Source organism: Cucumis melo, chromosome 10 (genome assembly GCF_025177605.1).
Source record: "Cucumis melo cultivar AY chromosome 10, USDA_Cmelo_AY_1.0, whole genome shotgun sequence".
NCBI classification, from domain to species: domain Eukaryota; kingdom Viridiplantae; phylum Streptophyta; class Magnoliopsida; order Cucurbitales; family Cucurbitaceae; genus Cucumis; species Cucumis melo.
The window spans coordinates 17,335,962-17,361,447 of NC_066866.1; the positions used below are offsets into that span (position 1 = coordinate 17,335,962).

Sequence of the window (25,486 nt, forward strand, 5' to 3'; positions counted from 1 at the left end):
CAAGATAGATAGAGAGAGCATACAAAAACTAAAAAGAAAGCATGAAAGAATAGAGGAAGATGTAATTCTCCTCTAATTTCATCATCGACAACCGTAATACACGCGCCAGAGTGGAGCGTGAATGATGAAAACCCGTGATCATCTTTGATTGTGATTACAGAATGCAGACCAATACAGACCATCCACCATTCTTATTTTACCCATAAACAAAGAAATATCAAAGCATCGGCCATTGGAGGAGCTGCTCTCCTCTCTAAATCCCTTCTCTATGGTTGGCCCTTAAAACCCACTTTCACAAATGGCTGTTTCTCTCAATTTACTCTCCGCCTTCAACTCTACGGTACTACTACTCTACCCTCTTTCTTTACTCACTTCGATTTCTATGCAACAACCTTCCTCTTTTCTCAATTTTAAGATTCCTAATTTCTTCTTTAATCAAATTTATTGGGTTTTCTTTATCTTTGCTTGAGTGGTAGTGGTGGTTCAGTTCAGAGTTCTTGATGTTGTTTTAGGTTTCTGATAGTTTCCTTTTGAGAAGTCTGAATCTAAGTATTTACAATTTCTATCTTCCTCTTTGGCAAATTTTTTTTCTGTTATTTTTGGTTCGAAGTTTATAAATATTTATGGTGTATGACTGTCAAGAACTTTGAAACCCTCTGTTTCCCGGGTGCCAAAGTATTTTAAGGTCTTCGTATCGAAGTTCGAGGAAAAACGTGAAATCTGAGAAGAAATTGAATGCTCTAGGATCCCTTTCGAGCTCTCTGAACAGTCTATTGTTTTTTTCTCTCCACATCCACCATAATGTACGACACCCCAACAAGTCCCAAGAACTCGCCCTTATCCGTGAAAGTTGGATAAATAAGGAACTTCTCGATCATCCTAAATATATCACTGCCTAATTACGGAGCGCACATAATCACATCTTCAAAGGATATGATCCAGGTCGTTCTTCTCCTTCTAACGTGAGATACAATAGAATGTGCCTAATGAAAGCCACTTTCATGAAAGTGAATCCATACTGTTTGGGGTGTTAATATTATGATGCAAGTTTTGGTGATCTTATGTAAATTGGAATACTACTACAGGCATATGAGACATATGGTTAGCGGTGGGCTTGAGGGTTCAAGTGAGATTTGTAGAGAGAACAGCCAAATCATAGAAATTTCCTATTTAAATCTGAATATGCTGAAACTGAAGTGTCGGAATTAGGATCTGAGAAGCCCATCATTAGCCCAACGAAGGAAAGTTCTCTTTGGAAATAAATGGGGTAGCTCACTTAGATGGCAGCACCAAAGCATTATCCTGAGGTCTTGTAATCCGTTTCTACAGTTGCATTAAATAGATCATCGTTTCGTTGCCATCTCTTAACATCTAGTGATCTGTAGACTGCTAGAGATTATATTGTCTTTCATTTCTATGATAAACTTGAAAAGCAATGTCGACTTCAATCTTCGAGTTTAAAAGATCAAGTACTGAGTGCTTGTTTGAATAATCACTGGGTCCATCGAATTCCTGGAATCTCTCTCATGCCTTCTCATTTCTTTTTGTTTAGCTGCTGATTACTTGATTATATATCAACTGAATTAAATTTGATCTTGGTGATTGTGGTTTCCTTAATTATATCTACTGATGTTCATCAGAAGTGGCAAGTCACTTACGAAAACGTTTCGAGATCCTCGTTTCCAAATGTCAGAAAATCGACGTCCTTATGTGGGACTTATTGCACGACTAGAGGAATTGCAAAGGAGAGAAGACGAGGATTGTCTCTCTCACTTGCAGCTACAGGCAGCAACCAGGTGGACACAAACACCAATGAGAAGGGTTCTGAAATTACCGGAAGAACTCTTTCTAATGACAATTCCTCAGCTTTGAGTCAATCGCCTTCAAATGCTTCGTCAGAGAATGGAATCTCTCAACTCAATGTTAACAATGAGTCTTCTTCTCAACTATCCGAGGCTTCCAATGGACAAGTATTGTCTTCAGTACAGAATCCAGATACAAGTTCATCACCTGATCCACAGTCTACAAAAAAATCTCCATTAACTGCAAGAGAAAGACTAAGGGCTGCTCGTGTTCTTAGCCGTTACAACGAATCGAAGACCTCCAAGTCCGACATGGGCAGCAAAGTATTGGAAGCAATACGAGAGAGTGATCGTGGGAAGAAAAGGTCGAGGCTTCCAGAAGCACCTATTAATTTGTTCGATGATAGCAAGCGAGGGATGCCAAAACCGGGGTGGACGTTTCAGTTCCCAGGTGGTTCAGATCTGTTCTTCATTGTCTTTTCGTTCGTTTTCATTAGTACAGTGATGTTTGCTACCACCTACATTGTGTGGAAAGTTGGTGGAATTCATTTTAATGAGTACTGAAGTGCACTGCATAGAGGTTAAAAAGCCGCCTCTTTTTCTTCTAGAAATAGGTCTTTGATCTTCTCATCTCTTGCTAGATGCCATACTCAGTAATGCTTGCACAGTCTTGTATGTACAAAACCTTTTTGCTTAACATTTTGATTAAGTTCTTGAATATGTAGACACGTTTTATTTCATTTAGAAAATTATGTAAAAAGAAGTTACAGATTAAGTTATCGTTTTAATTCCTTTTATCTCAAAAAGTTTATTGATCGAATGGACAATGGAGACTAAATTTAAATATTTTAAAGTAGATGGACTAAATGAAACAAATATCAAAGCCTATTTTGTCATTTTGATCCTTGTAATGTTACCTTTCTTCTTTAAATATGTTTCCCTCAATGTTTTTTTATTAACTTGTTTGATAAGCACCCAATGTGTTAGGATTAATGCAAAGTTGGAGGTCTTTCTTAGCGTTTTAGGATTATTGCAAACACTCATAAATAAAACTAATTTAATGAATGATTCCAATCGAAATGATGAATTACTCTTAGATCTAATTTTGAATCTATGATGGTTACTCTTAGATCTTAAGATAATTCATTCTATTATTGATTTGAACAAAGTTAATCTAAATAATTGATTCAATCATCAAATCTAAGCAAGATTTGAAAAAAAAATGCCCAAAGAGGTTGAAGTAACAAAGTTTTAATATCATTAATTTGAATTTCGTAGAACATCACAAGTCATTTTAGAAGCCAAATAGACGTTGGAAGATTCAAGAACTATCAAAAGAGGTTGAAGAAACACAATATTAAAATATCATTCATTTGAATTTTGTAGTTTGTAGGGCATTTCAAGTTATTTTAGGACTCATTTGATAATGTTTTTATTTTTTGTTTTTGTTTCTAATTTTTTAAAAAACATATTTGTTTGATAACGTTTCTTGTTTCTCAATTCTAAAATCGTCTCTAAACTTGGGACCAAATTTGATAAACTGGTGTTCTGTTTCTATTTTATACTTTCAAAATTGTTGTTGATTTGATGATAGACTGACATGTCTTACATTATCTCTAATCTTCACGTCCTATGGAGAATTGTCAAAAATGGCAAAGTAGCTAAATATTTCAGGTTTGATTTGTGTGATTAGTGGTTTTTTCAATGAAAATTAAATAGTTTGTTTTTTTTTATTATTATTATTCTTTTAAAAAAATACCCTTTTATTTTTTCATAGTAATTGTGCTGTATTTTTTCCTTTTTATTTCTTTCCTTTTTCCCTTTTTTTTTATATATATATTTATATGTTACTTTAACTTTTTATTTGTTTATGTTTATAGGTTACTTAATTTATTATATATATACATATATATATTTATACATTACTTTAATTTTGAATGTTATATTTTCCAATATTTAAACATATATTATTTTGATTTTCAAGTTTCAAATTCTCAAAAGGTAAATTTAAATATATTTTGAATTTTTGAATTTTAAAATTTTAAACATGCATGTCTGTTTATTATTTAAATTTTAAATTATTGTTTTTAGTAACTTCAGAAGGATAAAATCTTATAATATATAAATTTTGTTTAGTAAGATACTAAATTAAGTTCACTTTAATATTTTACTACCAGAAATTTACATAGTAAAACAATTGAGTTGGATTTTATTGCAAATAAAATTTTAGCAACATATGGTTGAAAAAAAAATATATTATACTTAATAATATTGCATTGAGTATTCTATAATGTAAATGTCTTATTTCTAAAAAGTGTAAATATTTTATAATTATATTTTATATTTTAATATATACACACATACATCATTAGATTATATTTAAACTGAGAAAAATGTTAGACAAAAAAGATATATATATATATAAGAAACGAGAACAATAACTTGTTATTAAACAAAAATAGTTATAAATATATTCATATTTCTAGCTCTCTAAAATAAATAAATAAATAAATAAATAAAAAACAGAAACAAATAATAAGAACTGAAAAACAAGAAGCAAAGAACATTTGAAATGGACCTTAAAAGTCAAATGGGCATTTAACGAACTCAAAAGTCATTAGAAAGCTAATAAATGAAAATTGTAGAAAACAAAGTTGAAACTGAATTGCATATTATTAATTGAAACGTCAAAATGCAGACTAAAAATGTAAAAATGTTCCAAAATAGTCTTAAATAACTTCTTTCTTCTTCAAATTCTTCATTTTCTTCTTCTTCTTCGAATTCTTCTTTGAATTAAATTTCTTTAAAATAAAAAATCTAGAAGGAAAATGCAACTGAAATTTAAAAAAAAGTTAGAATATATATAAGGTAACGCATTGAAAAGCTCCGTGTCATTTGTTGAAAATGACATCGCCATGTAAAGTTATACAATTGTGTAGTTATAACCACAAAATTAAAAAACACATATTTTTTCTAAATTTCATCGAGATTGGAAACAAAATTTTACCCTTCTAGAAATTTCAATACAATCGAAATCTCAAAATCTTGATATAATTTATTTCTATAAAAAATTTAATTATGTATCTAAAAGATTATTATTGTATGTTGTTCTAAAATTCATAGCTATACTCGATACTAAATTTAGTATCTAAAACTTATGAGAGGTGGAACTCAAATTTATATCTAATATATTAGTTGAAGTTTAAGATATATTATGTTGGGGTTAATGTTGATAAGGTTGATAGATCTATAAACAAACATATAATTGAGAACATTTTTAACTTTGAAGTGAGAATGGACGTGAAACGGCTATTACCTCATTATGCTTTTGCTTTTCAGTTCAGTTTCTTTTCCTTCAAGTAATTTCATTTGTCTTTTTATAGGCTTCTATAATATATATATATAAATTCACACAAATAAACTCCAACTATTCTCTTTTCAACTCCTCAACAATAGGAGATCAGGACAATAGCATCTCAAAGTCAATATCAACTTAACTCAACTAGTACCAGTACTCGTATGTACATATGGATAATAGATCATTCAAATCTCCCCACCCCGGCAATGAACAAGTAAAAGAAATATAAATTATTATTAATTTATTTATTAACATGCTTTATGGTAAAAGAATTTAACTCTATCATTAATAGAGTTATCTTGCATCCTTTTTCTTATTTTCTCACATTTAAAGCTATCATTTAGGATAACTTTATGTTTTCTCATAATTACAAGTGTTTCTCACATTGAATGCTACCACTAATAAATTTTAGAATTTGTATTCTTTAAATTATGGAGCTCTAAAACAGTTTTAAGAAACATAAATTAGTTGATATTTGCTAAAGTAGTGACATGTTTGGGAATGATTTAAAATAAAAAAACTCCAAACTTTTTCTTAAATGGTGACTAGATCAACCATTTAATCTAAGAATCTAATTGCTATTTTATCCTTTAAGATCGTAAATTGGCACGAAAATCACCATCAATCTACCAATACTATAAAATTTTGACATAGACGGTTTCGGATGGTCATCCTGACAATTCCAAGCTAGGGTGGAAATCTCTTTACATTAAGAGATTTTTTTCACTCTTAAAGTAACTAACAAATTTATTAAAGTAAGTTTAGTTTAACGGTAGTTATCATTTAACCTAACGATAGTTAGCATGATCTCCCTTTCTAAAAGTCGGAGATTTTAATCAAATTCCCTACCATACCATTGGTGCACACACGTTTGTGTGAAAGATGCTCTACCATGGAGTCACTGTCACACTATAATACTATATGAGATGCCCCACCTTGGTTCCTTTTGTTTCTTCATTTTTTTTCCTTCTACAAGTAATAAATGTTTTTTCCTTGTTTTTTTCTTCTTTTTTTTTCCCCCTGAATTAGAAAGAAGATTGAGAGTTTAAATAGAAAGAACTAAATGAATAGTAATGAAGAAAATTGGGGGGTGATCTAACTAATTAGTAACCACTATACAACTAATGGTCAAGTCATAATCACCAAACCCAATTAATCAGCCAACATCATATTTAAGATATATGTATGTTAGGAAACACAAAATGGCAATTACAATTTGCACAAGTTAATATATATATATATATATATATATATATATATATATATATATATATATATATATATGTTGTTTGTTTGCTTTATCTTTTTTCTATTTCTTATTATTATGACGTTTTAAGTTCGAATTTATGAAGCCTATATTTGGAAAATCTGAATTCTCGTAATATTCATTTTAATTTTACATAGGATTAGAATATTAAAAAGAAGAAGAAGAAGAAGAAGAAGTTTGTATAGAATACAAAATATGAGTTTTATGTAGTTTAGGGGTTTACCAAAGTCGTTAGGAGAAATAATAAATAAAAAGAAAATATATGAAACATATACAAAATATGAGTTCTAGTGGTCAGTAACTACAGACTTATTAATTTGTAAAGTTATGAATACTCCAATATCTTAAAATATAGATAAAGCCGTTGAGTAGATTTTATGGATAACTATGGTTGTGAAAAATCTTGTTCAAATTTCAATGACTTACCAAAGATTTAAGGGTGAGAAAACCTATCAAATTTTCAACTAATTAACACCGGTGTGTCACTTTCTTAATGGCAATAGCAAGTAGTTTTTGGTTAATAAATTTCTTTTGATATATTCAAAAATTTTAAGAATTAGACCGTGATTATAAAGCTTATCCCATTTAAACATTTCTTAAAATATATCAGTACTATTTTCTTTTATTATTGAGTTTAAACTTGATATTAGTAGAAAAATATAGATGATAAGATCGATAGATTTATCTTATGACTTAATTTGTAAAAACTAAAAGTTGAAGCTATAAAGAAAGAAAAGTTGTTAATTTATTTAATTAATTAATGAAAATAAGTTCAACAGATTATTTATTTTTTTCAAAAAAAAAAAAAAAGAAAAAGAAAAAGAAAAAGAAAAAGAAAGAAAAAAAGAGTTTATTATTTATTATTAATAATAATAAAAAAAAATAGAAGAGTTTAAATATGGATAGTAGAAGAATATATATATAAAAGAGAGAAATATAGAAAGCGGTTAGGAAGAGTCCAAGAAAGCCACGCATGGTAATTGAACGTTATTCACTGCAACAGTGTGCTGTTACGGTGACACCGATAAACTCTGACTTGGCACTTCCCTATGTAAACGGATACCCGTTACGTCTTTCCATTACTTTCCCTCATCCATTTCTCTCTTCCCACCTACTCCTTTCCTTTTACTTCTTACCCCTTTTCATTTTAGTCCTTCAAATATATATATACAATCTTTTCAAATTTTACGCTTTCATCCTCCTAATTTCATTATATCTATTCTCATCCTTTACTTTTATGAAAATTCCCTATTTAGAAAACGCTAAATATGCCTTTAAGGAAGAAAAGAAAAAGAAAAAAGAAACCAATTTATAATTGATTTAAAAAATTGAGGAGTAATATGAAATAAGTGAGAAGTGTAGGGACGTTCAAGGAAAAGAAAGAAACAAACGCGGTTTTTTGGTGTGTGCATTTGTTAGAAGTGGAAGTAGTGAGAAAGTCGTTATTTGAAGTAGCGGTTTTACGGTTCATGCCCAACAACCCCTGTTTGGAAACGGTTAGAAAAATCTCCCATTTATTTCTCTCCTCTTTCTTCTTCTTCAATTAAACTTCAAAACCCTAAACATCCAAATCCAAACTCCGCCATGGTTTTGATCGGAATCGCCCTCCCAAATCACAACAACAATACAAATTCAAACAACAACAGCAATCATAATCATAATCGAGTTAAGGGGTCGTGGAGTCCTCAAGAGGACGCTACCTTAATCAAATTGGTTGAACAGCATGGCCCTAGAAATTGGTCTTTGATCAGCACTGGAATTCCTGGCCGTTCCGGTAAGTCCTGCCGTTTGCGTTGGTGTAATCAGCTCAGTCCCGCGGTTCAGCATCGTCCGTTTACTCCAGCGGAGGATGCTGTGATTGTTCAAGCGCACGCTGTTCATGGTAACAAATGGTCCACCATTGCTCGCTTATTACCTGGCCGAACCGACAATGCGATTAAGAATCATTGGAATTCGACGCTTAGACGCCGTCGTGATGCCGATTTGTCGTCTGATTCCACGGCGTTCTTGAAGCGGCCGAGTTATGAAGTTTCTAGGTCGGCGTCGGATGATGATGATAACGATGATGATGATTCGGAAGCTTCTTTGAAGCGTACGTGTTTTAACCGGAACAGCGTTGGAGGAGGAGAACCGGAGACGTCGTTGAGACTGTCGTTGCCGGGAGAGGTGGTGGTAGCGGCGGAGATGGATGTGAGAGTGAAGGAGGAGGTGACGGTGGAGAGCGAAAAGAACGACGAACGGCGACGGGTAGTGGCGGCGGCGGAGGAAGAGAAAGGGAATCGGAAAAGGGTGGTGGATGAGAGTAGTTTGGCAACCATAATGCAGAGGATGATAGCCCAGGAGGTTAGAAATTACATAGATAGTTTACGGGCACGTGGTGGGCTTGGAATTGGGCCTGGAGTTGGGCCTGGGCTGGATCCTTCAGCCCAAGAAACTCCATAGAGTAATTCCCCTTTTTCTTTCTTATCCCATCTTTGGTTGTTTGATTTGTTGGGATAAGATTAAAACATACGAGAAGAAGAAGAAAAGAAAAGGAAGAAAGAAAACTTATGTCTTTTTTTTTTTTTTTTTTTTTTCTTTGAGATTATAGTGTTTGGATAAAGAGAGAGAAAAAAAAGAGAAGTTGTGAACTAGATGGGCAGTTTAGATTTTAGTTTTTAAAGGGGTTTGGTGTTAAAATATTTTAATCTCCCTTTTTCTTTTTTACATAGTGACAAAAAAAAAAAAAAAGAACAAAAAAGGGATTTTAGGGTATAGGAGTTGAATGTGGGGTTGTGTTGTTTATTTGTTGGTTTAATTAAGAGGTTTAAGGATTTGGTTGTTTCATGTTTTATTTAAAGGGTCATTAAGAATTGAATTGGAAGTACCATTTTGTTGGCTACTTTGGGAATTTTCATTTCAATGACACTTCCTTGTGAATAAAAATATGTTATCAAATGGAGAGTACGTTTCGGTTGTGTTGTTGGCAAGCATAGGTTGATTTGATTGAAGTAGCTAAGATTTCTACAACTCATACCTCATCCATCCTTGCTTTTACACAAAATTTCCCAGCTAACTCAATAGCCATTTTCCCCCTCCTTACAAGTGCGTCGCCTAAACTGCAAACAACACCTATTAATCTTTTGACATTCTTACCTCAAAAACCTTCTCTTGACCTTATATTTAATTAATAAGTTTTCTTAAAGGATTTTAGAGATAATTATGGATAGTTTTTGGACTAAAGATTTTTTTTGCTTAATTCTTCTGTCCTTGACAAAATAAAAGGTGCATCAACAAGCCCTTTAGCACAAAAACACTTCTTCTTCTTCTTCTTCTTCTTCTTCTTTTTTCTTCTCTTTCCCCAAAATAGAAAATCAAGTAAAGATTGTATATAAGACTGTTGATTGAAGTTCTAAAATAATCCCTTTAAAATATAATTTTGAAAAATTAAAGCTATTATACAATAAATAAAATCATAATTTTAACATAATTGTACTTCTTAGTATATAGAACAGCTAGAAAGAACATCTCCCATAATTTTCTAAATGAAAAAAATATCATGAAAAATATTTTCATTTGGTTAATCTAGTTTTCATTTGCTCTAATTTAAGATTATATGTTATCTTTAAAGAAATACTCAATTGTTTTCTTAAAGGTCCGGAAATACTTACCTGCAACCTTCAGTGTTAATGTATATTATTTAATTTAATAGAATTAAAAAAAGTAATTATAATTGACCTTCATTATAAAGATAATTTACAACTCATTGACATTCATGGATATGCCAACATGAGTTAGAGAGTAGTTACCTAATTATATCATGTCTCTGTCGTATATGTCGAGACTTACCACTATATATAATATTTTGTGCCCTTCCAATAGCTGCCTAGCTATCATTTAGACCAGTTAGGAATATCTTCCAAAATTTTTTTGAAGTCATTCTGCTTTTCTCTAGCCTTGTCTAAACCTATAAATTCATATTCTATTGTGGATCCTGCTATACATGTTTGTTTGGAAGATTTCCAAGATACAGCCCCACTTCCAAGGGTAAAAATGTAAACACTTGTGAATTTGAAGTCTTTTTAGTGCTTGATATCTAGTTGGCATCACTATAACCTTCAAGTACAATAGGATATCGAGTATAGTGTAAGTCATAGTTTGTAGTGTGCTTTAAGTATACAAAAAGTCTCAAGATAGCTTTCCAATGATCTTGACTTGAATTGTTTATATAGCGACTTAGCCTGTTGATAGCAAATGCTATATCAGGACATGTAGAACTCATGATGTACATAAAACTACCAATTAAGAGAGAACATTCTAATTGTGCTATACTATCTCCATTATTTTTACTTAAATGAAGACTAGCATCAATTTGGTTTTTTGCAATCACAATGTCATGCTTTTTACTCCTTTAGCATTTTTTCAACATAATGTGATTGAGACAACACTAAACCATGTGGGGTTCTAGAAATTATAATACCTAGAATAACATCTGCGACACCCATGTCTTTGATCTCAAATTTATTGGCCAACATTTGTTTGGTAGCCTTAATAATGTTGATATTGCTACCTATAATTAGTATATCATAAACATACAGGCACATAATGATATGGTCATTCTCAATGCTTTTGACATATACACATTTGTCACATTCATTGATTTAAAACCCATTGGCCATTATTACAGGGTCAAATTTTTTCATGTCATTGTTTTCGTGCTTGTTTTAGTCCATAAATAAAACAAATTAATTTGCAAACTATCTTTTCTTGATCGTGGGAAAAAAAAAACCCTCCAGGTTGTTGCATGTAGATCTCCATTTTATAACTCACAATTTAAAAAAGTTGTTTTTGCATCCAAATGATGTATCTCTAATCCATGCAAAGTTGATATTGTTATGAGCATGCGGATGGAAGTAATTCTAGTACCTAGTAAGGTATCAAAATAGTCAAGTTCTTCTTGTTGCTTGTAACCTTTAGCTACAAGTCTCGCCTTATATTTATATATTGACCCATCGATCTTCATTTTCTACTTAAAAATCCATTTGCATCCAAGTGGTTTATGTTGGTAGTCTTGTAAAAAGAATTAATGAGAAACTTTTTACTATTATTTAAAAGTGAATATTGGTTTTTAAATTAAAATAGATGAAAAGATCTTCCACATTATTAGGGATCTTTTCACTACAAGAAATCGGGGGCTCCGGACACACAAAACGACATCGAAAAAAGGAACGTCAGGACAGACGACTATTCCTGACGTTGTTTTGCATACGTCGGGACAAGGTGAAAACATTATTTTAACATTACCTTGTCCCAACGTTTCATGAAGGATGTCGAGAAATAAGAAGTCATTCTCTACGTCTAGGTCTAGGGCATCAGGAATAGTTCACAATTAAAATAAATATATAACTTTTCTCGACGTCCCATGCATGGCATCATGAATGGAGACACCTATTCCCGACGATTCTCGTCCGACGTCGAAAATAGGTAACACCATTTCCGATGGCTTGCACGGAGCGTCGAGAAAAACTCGAACATTAATTATGTTAGAGAAAGATTTCCGACGGCCCATCCATGGAGTCAGAAATTGTTATACCTATTTCCGACGCCATTAGTGATTCGTCAGGAATGTTAGAAATATTCTCTATGAATCATTAATGGCGTCAGAAACAAAGGAAACTCCAGACGTCTTCGTGGTGCATCGAGAGTTCCTCTATATAATTGATTTTAGTTTTGTTTTTCACAGAACTAAAATTCAAAGAGAAGGAGAGGAGAAGAAGGAGAAGAAAAAGACCAAATGTCACCCGTTGTGCCTAACCCTCACTTTTGAATAACTTTGTTGTTGATTTGGGACGGTTATCCTACAGTTATGCTAGCTTTTTTGTTTTTGAATTTGTTTGTATTTCTGAGGGTTTGAAGATTGGTAGTAGGCTAGCTTATAAGGTATCGTTGTTGGAAGGGGTGGGTAGAATGCGAAGATTGAAGTTGTTTGTAGTTAATTAGGTTATGGTGGCTATCCTGCAGTTATAGTAGCCTCTATAGTTTGAAGTTAGCTTTAGTGAAAAGTTTGGGAGATTGTTTATTCAAGGGAGTAAGTTTAGGATGTGAGAAAAGGAATATACCTATGATCAAACCTATTTATGTTTTACGGGCTTTAGCGATGGACAAGGGTTGGATGAAAATTAGAAATAAGTTTCCCATTAAGTATAGAGAAGGAGTGCCCGATATTTAGATGTTGCCAAGTTTCATGTTCACTACAAGAAATCTGACCTTTAATGTCGGTTTAAAACCGATATCTTTGCTAGTGTTATTAAAGGCCTTTAATGTCGGTTGGGCTTTAATGTCAGTTTTAAACCGACATCTTTGATAACGTTATTAAAGATCTTTAATGTCGGTTGGTCTTTGATGTCGGATTGAAATCAACATTAAAGAGGCCTTTAATGTTGTTTCTAAATCGACATTAAAGAGGCCTTTAATGTTGTTTAAAACCGACATTAAAGTTTTGTTTTCTAGGCTCAGTTTTACAAATTTATTTTTATCAAAATTTTGCATTATTGTCCATTTTTTATATTGCCAAATAGTTAAAAATCGATATTATTTGTGTCGGGTTATGTCTAACAACGTTTTTTTAGAAACTATAATATTTCTCTTTTACTTGTATATAAACATGAAATCAAATCTTAATATTGTATATGTTTATATATTCAACTTGGCTTCAAACACAAAGAAAGTGAAAAGTTTAACTATTACAGTGATCATCCTTTGCAAAAAAAAAAAAGAAAAAAAATACAAAGAAAAATACATTGGGAGAGCAATAACAAAAGTTACAACCAATAACAGGCCTAGATGCTCCATAAATGACCTAACTTCAAGATCTTGTGTCACAAAGATAAGAGCCTAACTAATTGTATTCACTTGTAGCCATTTCTTCTATTGCAATCATTCTTTAGTGATAGCTTCTTGTGAAAGACATCATGATAATTTTAGGTCTTAGTTGATAAACATATTTCGTGCAAACTTCTCATTTTGAATTAAGGAAGAAATATAAAATTAGAAGATTGTCATTATAGTGCTTGTAGCAATTTGATTATTCTCCCAATCATTGATCTGCATTATAGTGAAAACATTGTTTTAAACATTAGTATGATCCAAAAAGACTATTTTAATAATCAAATAACAAATGAGGTATTGATTAAAGTTTTAAATAATACAAACCTTTAAGGAGAAGATGATCCAATACCAATTGCAACAAGCTGCTACATCATTCTGCATAATTGTTCAATCAACCATATACATTAAAAAGATTAATTTTGAAAGAGAAGAAAATAACATAGAGAAATATTGGAAAGAAAAATGTAGCCTTCACAGATATCTTCAAAACAAATTTTGAAGAATAAAAAATATAGCTTTTAATTACTTGTTTTTGTTTTTATAATTAACTAAAAATTCAATTATTATACTTAAGAAAGATGCAAATCAAAATAAGAAATAGAGAGAAAATAGATCAAATTTTCAAAAACATAAAACAAAAACTAAAATGGATTAACAAACGAGACCTATGTTTTTCATACTCAATCCATGAGTGTTTATATACAATTATTTGAACAAGAAAAACATATGAGAATATATAACTTTTTCTTCCATTAAGGCAGTGTCTAACCGACCAACCACCTCACAGTAAAAAAAAAAAAAAAAAAACTATTTTATCCTAATCAAGATGAACATATAAGTTCTATAACTTTTCCTTAAACTAAAACAAAATTTCTAACATAGAAATAACTTGGAGGACCACACACCACAAGAAAGAATAATGGAAAGCTATTTATGTAGTCTTCATTCATATCTTCAAAACATAACAAATGAAAAAGAAAGCTTACTAGTACTCCATTGCTTGTAACATTTTGTACTCATCTGTAATCAAATAAAAAATCCAAGCTACTATTGCTCAGAATGCTATTACAGCAAATATCACATGCATACAGCGAAGTCCCCAATTTTCTTGAATGCCAAACATTGATGAATATATGCTTTTGAATCCAATGAACTTGTTTACGTTATTAATCATCCATCATTTCTCAACACAATCTAAATCATTTAAAAATGCATACAACGATTTTACAAGGAGTGTCGAGAGATGATGTTACTTACTAGGGAGTTTTCAGGATCTTTATAGTACCATCCATTGATAAATGTTGCAAAATTCCCTGAGCTTCCATTACAAACACCAACATTGCATTTATTCCAATCCATTCTAGAAATGAGAATGGCTTTGAAAAACCCCAAACGTCGATCTGTGTAGATGAAGGAAGAGACAACAATGAAATAAACAAAGGATTGAACTAAAATGCTAGAGATTCAAAGAAGAAAAAATGGGTTTGATAGATATTTGGATTCCATTTTTACCGGAATGTAGAAACCTGAGAAAACTATCCCAGCTGCTTCTGCTATGAAGCAGACGTAGCTAAAACTGTAAAGCTGTTTGTTTATAGGAATGGCTGCAATTTCAAACTTAAAATCAATGAGGTTTTGAGATTCTTTGTTATAAAGTATTGAACTTTGTAAGAAAGTCATGGGATAAAACCATTTGTGAAATGAAGGATAATGCCAATAATAAAGAAGCCAAAACCCATTGCTACCCATTGCTTCAACCTTTGAGAATGAGTCTGCAAAAAACTTGGACAACCATCAATTTCATATCTACTTTTTAAATCTCTAAATGCAAATCAATACATTCAACTGAATTAGAGCTTTGTTCTGTACCTCGAAATGAAGCAGAACATGGCCATAATGGATGCCAATGGTGCTAGAAAGAAGGGCTGAAACGGAACTAAAATCAACGAAGCCAAACAAAATTAATCCAACTTCGCAGAACTTTACACTAGTACAAATTTGGGTTTTAACCAACTAGTAATCAAAATATTGTGTCGTTAAAAATAAAAAAGAGGTGGGGGTAGAAGTCAAATGTGTCGTTAAAAATAACAAATTTGAAATTTTAATGACAGTTTAATTTTTGCGTCGTTATTTAATTTTTCTTAACATAAATTTTGCGTCATAAGAATAAACTGCAGCAATTTTTTTTATCCAATTGAAGGGTAATCTTCTAAGAGGTAAGAGGGCAATGGGCATTCAATTTGTTTGAGAGTTTCTTCCCTTTATTTCTACTTTTTTGTTTGTGAATTAAATTTGCATCTAAAAAACAACTTGTTTTGATTCTTGTTACAAATTATCTTAATATTCCTTTCATATTCTTTTATGTTTTATTTTTTCTACTAACCACTTCCCTTTCAAAATTCATCAATTCAACTCCAATTTTTACTAAAATTCTCTCTAAATTTCATTATGGCAAAACTCTTCCCTCTCCATTTTGCCATTTTTCTCCTAAAAAGTCCATCAATCTTTTTTGATCCAATGGGAAGATAATCTTCGACGGGGTTGTAGATACAACGTTTTATCCTTTATTCATTTTTATTTTTTACTTTTATTTACTTTTTTATTATATTTATTTACTTTATTTTTATTTTATTTTAAAAGTTGGATTTGAATTTGAATTTAACTTTTTTTTTTAATGAATATCTATTTTCTCTCCTACGATTTTTTTCCTCTCCCTCTTCATAACTCTCCCACCTTCTCCACTCTCAAAACACAATCCCTACCCTCACTGTCCTATAAAAATAAAGGAGAATTTTTTTAGAGAATATGCTAGATTGAGATCAATTGGAAGGGTTGAAAAAAAGCTATTCTATCAAATTGGTCTTCAAATGTAACTTTTTTTTTTTTTTTTAATTTACTCTCTTTCCCTTCCCTTTTGACCGTGAACGGGGTTTATTGTGCTTTTATTGTTGCTTCAAATTTAGCACCAATTAATTTCAATATGCTTCAAAATGGTTACATTTAGGTCATTTGAGTTTACTTTGCTTTAATTTTGTTAGGTTTAGGCCAATTGAACTTATTGTTGCCTCAAATTTAGCAAATCATTTGAGTTTGTCCTGCTTCTTTAAATTTGTTAGGTTTAAGCCTATTATTTAATTTTTGAATTTGTTAGATTTAGAGTTTAATTTGGCTTTTGTTAATTATTTTGTTTACTGTTTATTAAATATGTTGCATGTTTGAAATTGATTGATTAGACTTGTGAAAGACATAATAGTTTGTTAGGTTTGATACTTATTTTACAATCTGCATAATATATTTTGTATTTATTTCCCAAACCTATATTATTTCTCAACGTATATATTATTTCCAATATATTATTTTATATTATTTTAAATATATGTATTCTCAATCTGTATATTATTTCCCAACTTGTATATTATTTCCAACATGTATTATTTGTCAACTGTACTCTTTGTTATATTATTGCCAAATCATTTGTCAACTGTTTTATATGCCAACCTGTATTTGTCATATTTCACATTGTTTTGTTATTATTATTATTATTATTAGTTATTTCTCAATTTCTATAATTGCAAAATGTATGAAAAATCCATTTTTTTTTGCTATATGGATATAAAAATTTGAGACAGGAAAGAAGTAGTGTTCATTTATGGATTTTATGATTTAAATTCCATAAATGCATGAAATTAATTCATAAATTGTTTATAAACAAAATATATCAATAATTTTATATTTTAAAATGGGACCGAGTAGTGTTTTCTTTGGAATTTATTAATTTTTTAGATACATGAAATTTCTCATTAAACGCCTATGATGAAGATCAAAATATCAAAGTTTGATATTTTGGTATTCTTGAGGTGAATAAAAAAAAAAATATTTTGAAACAAAAAGAATAAATTTCATTTTTCTAATGACTCTCATGCCACCCATATAATTATCAATTCATGTTTAGCTTTTTTCTTATATGTGAATTGATTACCATGAGACAAAACCAAATAAAAAACTTTGTTTTGTGAGCCTTAATTTAGTTTAAAAGATAAATTTTGGTAACCATTTTTATAGGTGTTGTAGAATGCTAACACCTTCCCACACACAACTGACTTCCGAACCTTAAATCTGAATTTAAGTAGACTAATGTTTTTTTTTTGTGACCAATCTCAACTTAATATGGTTAATTGGTGATGACTTCGAATCAACTATTTATTAAGATTAAATAATCGAGGATGTCGATCACTTCGTGTCGCGAAAGAGGTAAGAGGGAAATGGGTATTGAATTTGTTGGAGAGTTTCTTTCATTTATTTCTAATTTTTGTTTGTGAATTAAATTTGCATCTAAAAAACTAACTTTTTTTGGTTCTTGTTACAAATTCTCTTGATATTCCCTACATATTCTTTTATGTTTTCCTTTTTCTACTAACCACTCTCCTTTCAAAATTCATCAATCCAACTCCAATTTTCACCAAAATTCTCTCTAAATTTCACTTTGCCAAGAATCTTCCCTCTCCATTTTGCCACTTTTCTTCCAAAAACTCTAGCAATCTTTTTTACTCTTCCATCTCCATTTTGCCATTTTTCTCCCAAAAGCTCCATCAATTTTTTTTGATCATATGGAAAAATAATCTTCTAAGGTAAGAGGGCAATGGGTATTCAATTTGTTTGAGAGTTTCTTCCTTGTTTTTTTCTTTTTCTACTTTTTGTTTGTGAATTAAATTTGTATCTAAAAAACAACTTGTTTTGATTCATGTTACAAATTCTCTTGATATTCCTTACATATTCTTTTATTTTTTCCTTTTTCTACTAACCACTTCCCTTTCAAGCTTTAGTTTCAAGATTTTTATTAGCAATCATTCCCTTGGGTCCGACATCCTAACTTGCCACCAAGCTACGGTAAACAGTAAGAGTAAATCATTAGAGGATCTTTAGACATAGACACTAAATTAGATTATTTAAAGTGTCAAACCTCAACAAGCCCTCAGGCTTGAACAGAGCTAGACACCAACTAGGAGCACTATCTCGAATAGAGCCTTTATCCATGCACTAAACATGCAATCCTGAATCATTAATTATAAATACAACCCTCCTTTTGTTAATCATTAGTTACATTGTTCCAATCTCGTAGATTAAATTTCTCAGCAGATCTCAAAAGTGATTTTTTTTATACATAACAAAAACAACCCTTTTCATTTTTATTCATCAACATCCTAAGCTGGTTTCACCTTCCATTCCTTGAATATTGTCCAAAAATAATTTTCTAGACTCAGCCGTAATCAACTAGAATGCTAATCAAAATGAGAAATTAGTACCACTTCAACACCATACAAAAGAATCTACATACACAATGTAAACTAAAAAAATCAAAAGATTTCTTCAAACTTCTGCAACCAAAAAGTAAAAAATTTATTGAAATGGCTAGCTTACTTAGCTTGGTGCAAAATGGCTAGATTTGTTAAGATCTATGAATAACCATCTCCATTAGCAAAAGTTTGAAGTCTAAAACTTAAAATGAAGAGTAAAACTATACACAAAAGAAAACTTATGAAAATATGGGAAAATGTAAATAAATGGAAGTTTTCCAGTAGTTACTTAGTATATAGCTTTAGTTATGAAGGATTACATAACCGACATACAAAAACTTCTTTTTGATTGTAAACTAACAAGTTCTACAATTCATATTATATAGAGATGCAAGAACACAAGGACAATACTATGAGGAAACAAACAGTTACCTGAATGGAAAGCACATTTTATGAAGGATGAGCATTGATAAGATAGTCAGTAATCCACTTCATTGGGCAACTTCAGAATCGTTCAAGCCGTTCAGTGGACGACCCTTTGAATGTAGATCTGGCAACGAGCACACCAGATCCGAGATTAAGAGATAGACATGGCTGAGCATGGTGGTGGCGACGATTGGGACGGACCTTCTAGTGGCGAGCATAACGGCGGTGGTGAGTTCGACGACGACTGAGTACAGATGGGCTTATAGTGGTGGTGAGCACAATGGTGGTGGATTTCTTCTAGTGGTGGTTCAACGATGATAAGGTTGGGCACGTGGTGGTTCGACGACAACAATGCTGGGAACGAGGGATGACGATATTGGATTCAACGACGATTGAGCACGGGTTGGCTTGACGGATTTCTTGCGGTGGTTGTTCAGAGTAGAGTTAGGGATCGAAGGCATGAGATGAAGATTGAGAGGAGTAGGAAAGAAATTGAGAAAGTGAGAGGGATTGTAAAATCATATGGCTTGGAGAGAAAAGAGTAAAGTAAGAGAGAGAAACCATTAACTTTTTACAAAATTAAAAAGATTTGAAAAAAATAAAAAAATAAAAAAGTGAGCTTTAATGTCGCTTTTAAAAAAGGAGGATGTTTAATGTTAGTATAGGGGTGTAATTGGGTCGGGTCGGGTCGGGTTTTCTTCAAAACCGACCCGACCCGAAATGTACGGTTGCTTCTGAAACCCGACCCGACCCGACCCAACCCACATTCCGGTTGGGCCGAATGGGTCGGGTCGGGTCGGGTCTTTTTTTTTTTTTTTTTTCCTTCCTTCCTTAGCACTTATCTCCCATCATTCATAAAGACATAGTCCAGCACATATTATAGACAAATGAGTAACCACCTTTTTCCCCTTTTCAGCATATGTTATGAAGAGCAAGATGTAGGCTAACTGAAATATGTGCCCTGTCATTAAGGTTTCAAACTGAAATTGAGCCAAAACACTACTCTTTTAAATCACTCACTGGCTGTCTTTCTAGGTTGTAATTTCAATCCAAGATTCTAATAGATTTCTACTCCTAAACCAATTGTTTTATGATGAAATAGAGTTGGAAGAAAGCCTCATTTAGGAATTTTAGAAAAATAATAAAGGGTAATACTGCAACTAAATATGAATATGGATATTTTCGAAACAACCTATAAAGATCAAGGTTCTTTTGTAATTTAGCCATAACTTTGAGGGCAAAAGAAACAATATGGCAGACTGAAAAGGCTGGAAATGAGAAAGATATCTCACTGTTTCCAATTCATCAAACAACCAACTTTCAGACAATAATGCATAACCCCAGATCTATACTAAAAGCCTAGGCAATCATTCATATGTTGGGGGATTGGGAAATAAGAAATTATCATAATTTGTTCTGTAAAGTAATACAAGGTCAGAAAGCAAAATGAAACACATCAGAATTTCTCAACAGAACACAAAACTGATTTTAGTAACAACAGTACAGTTGAACAGTATTTCTCAGGGACACCAACAAGAGGTAGAAATGAATCCAAATAAAAAAGGCCTAATAAGAAAAGCTACCATAAACCTACCAAAATTGCACAATGTCCTGTACTTGATCCACATCAATAACACTCAGAACAAAAAAATTTATATGTATGGTTCGATCTTTTTTTTTTTTTTTTTTTTGGGGGGGGGGGGGGGGTGGACGAGAATAACTCACAAAGTAGCCATAGAAGAACACAGTTAATAATTCAAGAGCTTTCAATAATGAATATCAGCAAACTTCAGTATCAGTTGCATATTATAGCTTCTTCAATTTTCCTCAGCAGGTCCATCTTCAACCAACTCAGCACTGAAACACCAAATCAAGTAACTGAATCAATAGATTCAATATTTTCATAGAAGGACAAAATACAAAGCTACATTTTACAGATTTGTGAATTTTAATCTCTCATCATTCACATGCAAGAATCGTTAAAAGAAAGAACTTCAAAGTTCAAAGTTTCAATATACATCGATATGGTCAATTGCTTCTAGTTGAAGATAAAATAGGGAAAAGGAGCAACCTTCGAAAGCAAGTCATATGAATTTTTTTATTGTTCAATGGATATTACCGGATTCTAAATCGTAGAAAAATTAGGTGTATATAATTTTCAGACTTATTTAATTAAAACATTTCAATCATTTCATCATTCATCCCTCAGCATTTTTCAACCATGACTTTACAATTTTCTTCAGCCACCCCCTCCCTCCCATTTCAACATTACTTCAAGATTTCAAGTCATTTTGTAATTGTTTTTAATCTATTTTTACAAGGAAAAGAAAAAGTGGAAAATAAGATTGCAAAGAACAATTTGAGTTATAGTTTGCAAGTTGCACCGCGTGGTTGTCTTTAAATATGAACAAATTAAAAACAAAAACAATAATTACATTTCGGAGTCGGCATTTCCTTTCCTTTCATTGGAATTCTCGCTTCCTTTCCTTTCCTTTCTGATTTCCTTCTCTATTGCTCCTCAATGGCTTCTCACATCTCCTTTTTCCCCTTGAATACTGGAGCTAACATCCCCTCCCTCGGACTCGGAACTTGGCAGGCAACTGACGCTCTCCTCATTAACGCCAACACACCCAAAAAGAAAGAAAAAAAAAACGGAATCCGCCCCAAATCCCCCAAAGCCCCAAATCACTAAAAAAAAAACAAAACTATAAATATCACTCTTGTAGCTATGCTTTGTTCAACAATCTAGCTATGCGAAAATTGAATATAATCCATCATAAACAAGAACCCAGATGGCAATAACCCCAAATAAACAGAAAAAAAACCCAAAATAATACAAGCTGTAATTTAAAAATTAAAGAGATGATAATAAGGAGAAAGGGACAGACAGAAAGATAAAGCAATATATGGGTCAGTGTGGAACTTACAGGCGATGACGATGGAGTGGCGAAGTGATGAAGACGAAGAGATGCCGACGCCGATGAACACGAAGAGATAGATGCCGACGTTGATGCAGACGAAGAGGTAGATGCCGACGCCAAACGATGGAACAAAATGGTTTTTGAAGAGGAGGAAGACGCCAGACGAAATGCTGAAGACTGAAGAAGAATCGAAGAGGAGAGGAAATGAATTATTGACCTAATCGGGTATTTTAAACCCGACCCGACCCGAACCGAATTAAATCGGGTCGGTTCGGTCCAGTAACATTGTTGTTACTAACCGATCCAACCCAAACCGAACCGAATCGGGTCGGGTCGGGTCATCGGGTCGGGTCGGTTTTTTTCACCCCTATGTTAGTATAAAGCTACCTGTTTAATGTCGATTTAAAACCGATATAAACATCTGTCTTTTGAAAAGCGACATTAAAGTTCATTTTTCATTTTTTCCACTTGACATTAAAGCCCAAATTTCTTCTAGTGGTTGATGCCTACGAACGAATATGGTGTACATGTAAGAGATGTATGAACTTAAATTGGAACTTATTAGAGGATGTGGAACGACATCTACTTACTATTGGAATATCCCCCTACTACACAAAATGGGTGTATCATGGAGAGTCAGTTAGCTTGGATAGAGGTATAGAAAACTTTGATGAAGGAACTAGTAGTAACCTTTTCGTTAAAGGAACTAGTAGTATCCACTTTCATGAAGAAAATTATATGTTTGGTATGTTGAATGATTTACAAGTCCCGATTGAACAAGAGAAAACAGAGGAAGGTCGTTTAGAGGATGAAATGCCGAGGAATATTGGGGTAGATATAGAACAAGATACAACAAACATATTTCAAGACTTATTGAATGAAGCGCATAATGAGTTTTACCCCGATTGTTCTAAATTTTCCTCCTTGAATTTTTTTGGTTAAGTTGATCCACGTCAAGGTTCTAAATGGTTGGAGTAACAAGTCCTTTGACATGTTGTTAGAATTCTTAAGAGTAGCGTTTCCAATGTGTAGTAGTACTATCCCTAGTTCATTTTATGAAGTCAAACAAAAACTTTGTGACTTGGCTTGGGATACGAGACTATTCACCTATGCAAGTACAATTGTGTATTATACTAGAAAGAGTTTGCTAATTTGCAACATTGTCCTACATGTGACGAGGCTCGGTAAAAAGGTTAATCATAATAGAAGAAAAAAATTATGCATAAGGTATTGCGCCACTTTCCTTACAACGCTTGGTACCGAGATTACAATGTTTGTTTGTCTTGCAGGAAGGGTCTGCTGACATGAGATGGTATAGGGATAAACGTTTTGAAACAGATGATGTGTTGAAACATCTAGCTGATGCGGAGGGATGAAAGCACTTTATTGTGAATTTCCTAATTTTGTTTATGATCCACGGAGCGTACGTGTTTGGGGTTAGCTTCAGATGAGTTTAATCCATTTGGTCATATGAGTACCTTGTACAATATGTGGCTTATTGTGTTACTTCCTTACAATTTGTCATCATGGAAATGCATGAAAAAGACAAATTTCTTTATGACATTGCTCATACCCAGTTCTAGATCTCCTGGTAGGAAAATTGATGTGTATCTCAAATTATTGATTGAGGAACTAAAAAAGATGAAATTTTGGGGTACGTACGTATGACTCTCTCACCGATCAGTTCTTTCAGCTACATGCAACCTTGTTATGGACGCTTAATGACTTCTTAGTGCATGGTGACTTATTAGGGTGGAGTACAAAGGGGTATTAAGCATGTCCCCATATGCATGGGTGATAGATCGTCGTTTGGGATACGAGGTAGAATATTCTTCATGGGATATCGACGTTATCTTCTAGAGAAGCACGTGTGGTGTAAAAGTAGACTACAAGATGGAAAGGTAGAGATAGGCCTCCTCTAGTGGTGATGAATGGGCACGAAATATTAGAACAACTAGATCAGTTGGAGTTTCCAGTTATGAGTAAATATCCTTCGGTAAAGGATAAGAAAACAAAGAGAGCTCTTAATTGGACAAAGAGGTGTATTTTTTTTAACTTCCTTACTGGTCGAGACTACAGTTAGGTCACAAACTTGACGTAATGTAGATTGAGAATAATGTTTGTGACAATTTGGTTGGTACGTTGTTGAATTTCAAAGGAAAAACCAAGGATAACACGAATGCTCGGTTGGACCTACAAGATCTGAAGATAAGAAAGGATTTGTACCTTATAGAAGTTGGTAACCGATTGGTCAAGCTACACGTTGACTAGCAGCGAGCGAGTTGAGTTTTGTAAGTTCATGAAACCAGTTAAGTTTCTCGATGGATTTGTTTCCAACATATTGCGTGTGTGAATGAAAGAGAGGGGAAAATATCAGGTCTCAAAACCCACAATTGTCATGTTTTATTACATAGATTGCTACCTATTGGTATTCGAGCATTCTTATCGAAAAACATGTACACTGCTATTACCGAACTATGTAGTTTTTTTCATAACTTGTGCGCCATAACAATAAGAGTAAGTGAATTGGACAGATTGCAAGTAGATATCATAATCATACTTCGTAGGTTAGAAAGAATATTTCCACCTCCCTTCTTCAATGTTATGGTACATCTTGCCATTCACTTAACATATAAAACCAAGGTTACTGGTCCGGTTTCTTACAGTTGAATGTATCCCATTGAAAGAAGTCTATGCACTTTAAAATAGTATGTTCGAAAAAAAGCATGTCCCGAGGAGTCTATTGTAGAAGTATATGTGATGAATGAATCGAGTACCTTTTGTTCGTGTTACCTAAGTGGTATTGCAGCTCAGTTTACTACAGATGTGCGAAATGATGAGTTGATTAGTGAGTTTGAAATTTTCAAGCAGAAGGTACGACCATTAGGTGCGTCAAGTCTTCGAACACTATCATAGGAAAAGAAACGCCTCTTCCATTGGAACCTCCTTAATATTGTAGAGAAAATATCGAAGTATTGCAAGTAAGCATTTCTTATCTTCGTATTTCTTAGGTATAGTTATTCAGTATTTGTTATATATTGTTGTTGCACAAAATAAACTCATAATCATCCCCGTCAGGAAATATATGAGGATAATTTGTCGACAGGCTCAAAACATTACTGATTTGTACAAAACACATCAACGGAGATTCCCTGAATGGTTTCGAAATCAGATATATTGCGTGTACTTATGACATGTATTTGCACGTGAATATATATAATTTTTGTCACATGGATTTCAAGTTATAGAATTATGTGAGACTGAAAATCTATATCCCGATTTATTCTCAATTGAGATGGGACCATAACTTGACGTTCGTTGTTATAATGGATGCATTATGGGTAGGGAGAGATTTTACATGTTAGAACATGATTCCCGACGCACTACACAAAATAGTGAAGTAATGGTAATTGGTGAAAGCAATGCAAGTGAAACTGGCGACAATAATTTCTACGATGTTCTGAACGAAGTGTTGCACATTTAATATATGATGAAAAGAAGTGTTTGGCTACTTAGGTGTCGGTGGTATGACACCGACGTCAACAAAAGTC

The 25,486-nt window shown here is 32.6% G+C and overlaps 3 protein-coding genes across 4 annotated transcripts; 2 read left to right on the forward strand and 1 right to left on the reverse strand.

Moving 5' to 3' along the window:
• Nucleotides 1-31: 31 nt before the first annotated feature.
• On the forward strand, nt 32-2,577 carry LOC103495120 (uncharacterized). 2 transcript variants are annotated; one of them, XM_008456583.3, is made up of 2 exons: nt 32-340; nt 1,641-2,577. In XM_008456583.3, the coding sequence occupies exons 1-2, from the start codon at nt 299-301 to the stop codon at nt 2,364-2,366; spliced, it is 768 nt and encodes a 255-aa protein (XP_008454805.1). In that variant the 5' UTR covers nt 32-298; the 3' UTR covers nt 2,367-2,577. The 2 variants fall into 2 exon arrangements, with proteins under 2 accessions (XP_008454805.1, XP_008454806.1); XM_008456584.3 differs by having other exon boundaries at nt 180-340; nt 1,644-2,577.
• Nucleotides 2,578-7,897: 5,320 nt separating this feature from the next.
• Nucleotides 7,898-9,308, forward strand: LOC107991324 (transcription factor MYB73-like). Its single transcript, XM_017046143.2, has one exon. The coding sequence runs from the start codon at nt 8,012-8,014 to the stop codon at nt 8,867-8,869; it is 858 nt and encodes a 285-aa protein (XP_016901632.1). The 5' UTR covers nt 7,898-8,011; the 3' UTR covers nt 8,870-9,308.
• A 4,145-nt stretch (nt 9,309-13,453) lies between these two features.
• On the reverse strand, nt 13,454-18,328 carry LOC107991323 (uncharacterized). Its single transcript, XM_017046141.1, has 7 exons — nt 18,255-18,328; nt 15,164-15,230; nt 14,985-15,066; nt 14,821-14,898; nt 14,552-14,694; nt 13,619-13,669; nt 13,454-13,510 (listed from the first exon to the last, which is right to left on the reverse strand). The coding sequence occupies exons 1-7, from the start codon at nt 18,326-18,328 to the stop codon at nt 13,454-13,456; spliced, it is 552 nt and encodes a 183-aa protein (XP_016901630.1).
• Between the last annotated feature and the right edge of the window lie 7,158 nt (nt 18,329-25,486).

Excerpts from the sequence above, each read along its gene's own strand:
- LOC103495120 (XM_008456583.3), top strand. The coding sequence starts at position 299 with ATGGCTGTTTCTCTCAATTTACTCTCCGCCTTCAACTCTACG. Across the intron at positions 341-1,640 it reads TCTCCGCCTTCAACTCTACG|AAGTGGCAAGTCACTTACGA; the intron begins GTACTACTACTC and ends GATGTTCATCAG.
- LOC107991324 (XM_017046143.2), top strand. The coding sequence starts at position 8,012 with ATGGTTTTGATCGGAATCGCCCTCCCAAATCACAACAACAATACAAAT.
- LOC107991323 (XM_017046141.1), bottom strand. The coding sequence starts at position 18,328 with ATGGATAAAGGCTCTATTCGAGATAGTGCTCCTAGTTGGTGTCTAGCT. Across the intron at positions 15,067-15,163 it reads ATGTTCTGCTTCATTTCGAG|ACTCATTCTCAAAGGTTGAA; the intron begins GTACAGAACAAA and ends AGTTTTTTGCAG. Across the intron at positions 14,899-14,984 it reads TATCCTTCATTTCACAAATG|CCATTCCTATAAACAAACAG; the intron begins GTTTTATCCCAT and ends TTGAAATTGCAG.